General features: G+C 42.8%; 1 protein-coding gene across 1 annotated transcript; it reads left to right on the top strand.

Annotated features, from left to right (window-relative positions):
- Positions 1-382: 382 nt before the first annotated feature.
- LOC115038361 (5' exonuclease Apollo-like) lies at positions 383-3,497 on the top strand. Its single transcript, XM_029497220.1, has 4 exons — positions 383-624; positions 1,389-1,554; positions 1,721-1,903; positions 2,113-3,497. Exons 1-4 carry the CDS (start codon positions 427-429, stop codon positions 3,411-3,413), a joined length of 1,848 nt encoding a protein of 615 aa, XP_029353080.1. The 5' UTR covers positions 383-426; the 3' UTR covers positions 3,414-3,497.
- Positions 3,498-6,949: the final 3,452 nt, after the last annotated feature.

The following is a 6,949-nucleotide window of genomic DNA, read 5'->3' as shown; positions in this document are numbered from 1 at the left end:
AAACATAAATGGGGTGTGCTGTTTTTATTTCTGCAGGTTTGAAAGCACGCCGGCTGACACGCCGTTTACGAAGCAGGGAGTTAAAGGCAGGAATTCCTCAAAACGTTCAAAAAATAATAATAATATTAAAGTGTCGCGTAGCAACAAGGGCTGCTAAACCTGCTAAATGCTAACTAGCGCCACTTTAGCAACGTCAGCGCTTTTATTGGTTAATTTTAGATGCAAAGTTGCGCCAAAGTATCGTCGACTCGAAGGCAGCGATTTTTACTGTGATATGCACATTAAACCCACATTAACATCCCTGCTCGCTTCCACAGCTGGGCCGTCTGTGAGTCGCTAACTAAAATGAGTAGCGCTTCACCAGCTGACTTGCCGCCGCCTGAATCACTCGCTGCCGGAGTTGGACATCCAGAGACGCCGGGGACGATGTCGGTGAACGGGGAGGTCATCCCGCACACCCCGCTCGCCGTGGACTTCTGGCACGTCCGGAAGTGTCCCGGGACCCGCCTGTTCTTCTTGTCCCACATGCACAGCGACCACACGGTGGGCTTGACCTCCACCTGGAGCGGCCGCGCCATCTGCTGCTCCGCCACCACGGCCGGCCTGCTGCGACTCAAGCTGCAGGTGAGGCTGTCATCATGAAAACACACAGTGAAACCTGCTGGGCTCACTGACTCCGTTTTATCACCCAGACTTAGTAAGGGTTCTTTTCCCTATCTGAAATATTAACTTCATATTTTTCTCTATTATATTTATCTACAAATAAGAAGAGAGTGTTCACCTCAGTATTTACCAAACCGGATGGACAGACACCTCCATCATCAGAAATATACTAGAGGCTCATTTCAGGACAAAGGAAACTAATGGGAAGTGATACACATTTGATTTACTGCTGCAAACATTCAAAATGTGTATTACTTCAGTATGTGTGAGGTAATAAGCAGGCGGAAGACAAATGCAAAGGAGAAAAAGAAATGTTGTGTTTTCTTTAAAGCAGAAAAATCCTCTGGAGGAACTGAGGAGTGGATCTGACCTGCTCTGTACTCCATCCTCAGTGTCATTCATCTGCCCATTTCTGATACACACGTGGCAGCCACACGCAGTGTGTAGATAATGGCTGGACGTTGTACTAAAAGACTTGAAACTTATGATTGACAACATCAGCCCATTAGAAAAATGTTGACTGAAGTCTTTTTATGTGTTACTTCATTAGGATGTTATGGAGTTGTAGAATATATTTCTATGTCATATACATACTTTTGTTAAACTATGTGAAACTTTGAATAAATTTAAAAGGAACATTTTCACGTATGGGCTCGAGTGGATAACGGTGAACTTTAACGGTATTTTTTTAAACCCTTCTGTTGACCGTATCTTTTTCCGGTCAGGTGAATGAGCAGTGGATACATCCATTGGAGCTGAGTGAGCCACACCTGCTGCCGCTGGATGACATCGGCGAGGAGAGACTGACGGTTACCCTGATAGATGCCAATCATTGTCCAGGGGCTGTCATGTCTCTTTTTGAAGGCTACTTTGGCTCTATACTGTACACTGGTCAGTGTCAGAACATTTTTATCTGAATCTTTAAGTTGTAGGACAAAATTGAGAAGTTATGTTTAGTTTGTCCTTTTTCACCGTCATAGTTTTTGTCTTGATGGAAACACATGCAGTTAATTAATATGGGAATCAGTATACATCAGTGACACCCTGTTCACTTCAGGCGACTTCAGATATACTCCCACAATGCTGCGTGAGCCTTGCTTGAGAACAAACAGCACTATTGATGTCCTGTACCTAGACAACACCAACTGTGATCCCAACCGCACTCTCCCATCCAGACAGCGAGCCACTCAACAAATTAAAGAAATCATTCGCAACCACCCAAACCACAATGTTGTCATCGGTAAGTTTGTATAGACCTCTTCTTCGACACAGCTTTCTATTGTCAATCACCAGCATATGTGGAGTTATTTGATCAAGAATGCCAAAAAGCTACCAAAGGTTGGTCCATATTGGATAGCTGACGTCTTCTCTTTTTCTCTCACCACATACATATTTCTCCTTGTCCCTTGTTATAATTATTATTTGCTGTCTTTGCTGCTTCCCATACAGGTCTGTATGCACTGGGAAAGGAGTCTCTGCTAGTAGAACTGGCAATGGAGTTCAAAACCTGGATCGAAGTAAGCTTTGAGAGGATGGAGACCCTGCAAGCTCTGAAACTGCCTGATGTTTTCACCACCGACCAAGGTGCTGGGCGTATACAAGCAGTGGAGCAGTCCCAAATCTGTTGTGCCTCCATGCATCAATGGAACAAAAATCAACCTATCTTGGCCATCTTGCCCACCAGCAGGCCTCTGGTCTCCTTCCATCCCAATATCCACGTGGTGCCCTACTCTGACCACTCATCTTATCAAGAACTGGAGGATTTTGTCTCTGCGCTTAAACCTACCTGCCTTGTGCCAACCATACGGTCCTGTCTACCTGGAAGTCTTTCTGCCTTACTGCCCAGCAAAAAGCAACATGAAATCCTGGTGCCTGAGTCAGTCCAACAATATATGTTGAGACAGCCAGAGCTCAAATCCTCAGCACGTACCAGCCTTCACCGCAGACACTTCAGACCAGTTGCACCCAGAGGAGTGATATTTGAGTCTCCTGTAAACGCATCCAAGAGTCCCTGTGAACATGTCTGGGGAACAGAGAGCCAGGATGCTTCTGAGGAAGAGATAGACATTGAATCTAGTGAAAGGGACACTGAGTCTATCGTTGTCAATATTAGCAAGAAACTCTCCCTTAACAAAAACAGAAGAGGGGCTGAAGACACGTGGAGCCTCAACATGGTACAGACAGTCTCTGAGGATATGGTGATGGCAGAGTCGGTGCCATTCAGTCAACTCACCCAGAGCAACTTTGCCCCAGTGGACATCCTGACAAACACCAAAGCTTGCTTGGAGCCTATCAGGACCGTGAGAAGGCCCCTTGAAATGAATGGCGAAATTAGCAAGCCGGCATCAGGTGAAAATGACAATGATCAACACATTGGATATGGAAATGTTGAGAACATCCTCACAGTGTCAGACAACAATAGCATGGATCAACAGAGTGGGAAGGAAATCAATCAGGATGATAACAAAATGTCAAATAACTATGACATGAGTCAACGTCCTGGGTGCGAAGAAGATCAGAGCAACAGCATGGTATTATTACAGGACAGTCCCGAAGACAATTTCTGCACTTCACCAAGCCCTCTTTATGACCAGATGGAAGAATATGTAGAGGAGCTGGAAAACAGTATTTTGAAGAGTCTCCCCTTCACCAAACTGGACTTCAGGACGTGGGACCTCCTACAGCAGAGTATTTTGGAACAGTTCCCCCTCTGTCCACTAAATGAGGCAGATGACATCTCTGACTATTAATGCTCCCTGATGTTAAAGTTTTTGCCTTGATTTAGAAGCCTTTAGGCTTTTCTATGTGGTACCCAAAGCATTGTCCTACTGTATATCCACAATTATTTTCTTTTGGTGCCTGCATTATGTTAGGACAGCCTTGAAAATATAAAAAGCACGTTGCGATCAGAAAGCCATGGCAAGTGCCTGCAAAATGACGGACTAATCTTTGGCTTTGCCTTGGCCTCCGAGTGTTGTAAGCCACTGCAACCATCTGTGGTTAAGAGACATCCTGATTTCTTCTAAAGGAGAACTCTTTTTTTTTTCCTCTATTGTGATATAAAAGCACTCAGTGACCTTTACTTAACTTTACACACCTTTGGCTGGAAACCCTGCAGCAAACTTGGTAATTGTTTATATTAGGAAATAGCTGTGTTTAACCAGATGCATGGGTATTGAATTTAGTGATTGTCTTTATATTCCAACTACACTTTAATTTGTGATTAATGATTTTGTTTTTCTTGGCCTCCTCTGCAGACTCCAAACACAGCTTTCTTTGTCCTTTTTGTAATTTCTTGATTAGAGAAACCAGCAGTGTTCAGCTTGACTGTGTGTTACATGTTTAATCCTTCATTCTGGCAGTGCCAATCACAATCTTTACCTGTCTCACATCTGAGAACACGCACTTTGACTTGTTTTAGGAAAATAACCACCAATCTTGTCTTTATTTTCTAAAAATAAATAACAAATAAAAGAAAGATGCACATTGAAATGCAACAAGCAGATTTCCTTCTCTTTAAATATAGTGAAGATTGTACTCATGATGTAGCTATAGTATCTCAGTGAAGAGTGCTTACCCTCATGTTTTCTTTTTGGAGACGAAGCATCTTTGTTTGTTCCTCGTTAGTGTTGAGAATTAAAGAAAAAGGAAAACGTATGTGTAACACACATTGCTGTATTTCAAATGCAGACTCTTCATGTCATTGTTTCGTCATTAAAGTTCCAATTATGTCCAATTTCCTGCTTTGGTGTCTCTTTTACATTTCCGTGTTTTCAAGAACGCATGTGCGTTTAGCATCTGCTGAACATGAAGACTTTATAGCTATTTCCTGGCACAATGCTTTTATGCTTCCGTTACATGGCAGTAGTTTGCTAAAAATGCAGCTGATGAGCCCTCTATTTTCTCATTTAATTTGCCTTTTACGTCTCTGCAGCATGGCTCTGTAATGTAATGGCTCTCTAACCCTAACCCTTTTCTTAATATTTCATAAACGCTTTGAGACACCAGGCTGAATGTTGAGTATGCTCATCCTGAGAGAGCCCCCAGCCCCCCGGATGAAAGTTTACACCTGGTACATTTCTGAATTGGTTGCAGGATCGCGCCAAGCTGAAAAGCCCAGCTGCTATCTAGAGGTCTCAGACAGCGCCTGCGCTTGCTCCTTTCTTCCTGCTGGAAGTATATACCAAATGGACTAAGAGTACATGTACATGAGCATGTTGAAGATAAGAACGGTCGTTCGTGACTTGGTACCTTCACTATAGTTCTCTGTTTGGAATCCTCTCTTTACCTCATATGACACAGTGACAACATAAAAGTGAGACGGCTGTGCATCCTATTTTGTTGAAACTGGTGAGTCCAAAAGCTTACAGCACCTGGTATTCCCAGGCGGTCACCCATCCAAGTACTAACCAGGCCTGACCCTGCTTAGCTTCAGAGATCGGACAAAGTTTTTTTTTTCTTTTTTCTCTTTTATTATCAAAAATATAGCACAAATCTTATTTTACAAAACATTCAAAGGACAGACGTATATTAACAGACATGTTGAAAACAAAAACCACTCCAAATTTAAAACGAGAGACACACAGCCACAATAACACTGAGTGCAAAACAAACAAACATAAAACAACCAGCGCGAAGCTTTGGTTCTACCTGCTGAAGATGTGTCCAAATATGTCCATATTGTAGTGGTGTCCATGTCCGGGTAAGCTGTCTTCCAGTGTTTCTCTGCTGTGGGAGGAACTTTGGATGTGTTGAATGAGCAACCGGTACCAGGTCCTTGTTTTTAACTCCTTAAAGTCTTTGGCCTTGTCTTTTAGTTTGCACTGTAAACGGGGAAGGGCGGCTCCGCTTCCCCTCTCTTTTTGTTTTAACAGAACTCTCCATGTAGGGTCGAGGGCCTGTTCAAATTTTCCCTTTAATTTTCTAACGTTTTCTTCTCTATAAATCACATTCTTTGTTTTCAGTCTGTCACATATTAAATTTCCATTGAACAAACCGCTCCCATCCACTACGTCACCCACCCTGGTCAAACCAGCAGCTCTCATAGCACCGCTGATTAGGACCCTTCCCTCACACAAGAAAAAAGGACAGTCAAGGAGAGGTAACTGCAGCACGTGCTCTTTGTTACTGCACTTCGGCCAGAGATGGGGCAGGATTTTGCCCCACGCCTGAAGCACCTCCTGGTAGAAGCCGGGTAGGTGACTTCTGGCTTTTCCGGGGAGGATGGCACACAGATTGTATGCGTCTCTCTCCCCGTTCTCGGCCAAGTAGCTCGCCATCCAGTCCTGCCAGGGGTACTGCCGTTCTGGATCAAGAACATTTTTAACAATTTTGACCCTGAGTGCCTCTTTTTTTGCACCGATGTCAATTAGTCCTAAGCCCCCCTCCCTTTTATTAGAAATGAACACTCTGTGAGCAATGGAATTTCCCTTTCCCCTCCATAAAAAGGAGACTGCTGCTTTCAGTGAATTTAGGGCCCATTGCAGCAGCTCACAGGTTCCCAAAAGGTGATTCATTTTTGACAGTATTAGAGCATTAACTACAATTACCTTTCCTTTCAATGTCAACCCCCCACTCTTCCATAAATTGAAAACATTCTGTATTTTCCCTAAAACTTCCCTCCACCCTCTGTCCCTATCCTCACCCTCGTGCCCCCCTATATACACCCCCAATATCTTTCTGCCCCCATTATTAACACAACAACCCCATTTATTTACAGTGTTGTGGTTATGTCCTAATGTTCCTATTCTCATTTCTGGGTTTTGATTTAGTTTTCATCTATTTGCCAATGTTTTTGTCAGGATTTTATAGTCTGTGTTGAGAAGGCTTATTGGTCTGTAGTTGCTTATGTCGTTCCTGTCTCCTTTGTTCTTATATATTAAAGTTAGAATACCTTTTGTGAGTGATTGTGGTGTCTGTTTATTGTCCTGAATTACTTGATAACGGTCCAGCAACAGGGGGGCCATCTGCTCACTGAAAGCCACATAGAAGTCGGCCTGGACTTTTGTTTCTGTTTAGATTTTTGATTGCGTTTTCTATTTCTTTTATTGTTAATTTGCTATCACACCATGATTTATCATCCTTATTTATCTCCCAGTCTCTGTTTCTTTGGTTATCTAGTAATAGCAGTTCTTCTTCTAGTTTCTTTCTGATGTTTTGTTCTTCCTGTTTTTCTTTCCATCTTTTCTCTTTGCTAAAATTAATACTTGCTCTTTTAATTCTTCCCTTTATACTATTCCATTTTTCTATATGATTATTATCTAGCTGCATTTCTGTTCTTGCATAA

The sequence above is a fragment of the Echeneis naucrates genome, unplaced genomic scaffold, assembly GCF_900963305.1.
Source record: "Echeneis naucrates unplaced genomic scaffold, fEcheNa1.1, whole genome shotgun sequence".
Classification (NCBI taxonomy): Eukaryota; Metazoa; Chordata; class Actinopteri; order Carangiformes; family Echeneidae; genus Echeneis; species Echeneis naucrates.
This window is presented reverse-complemented; position numbering and strand designations above follow the sequence as displayed.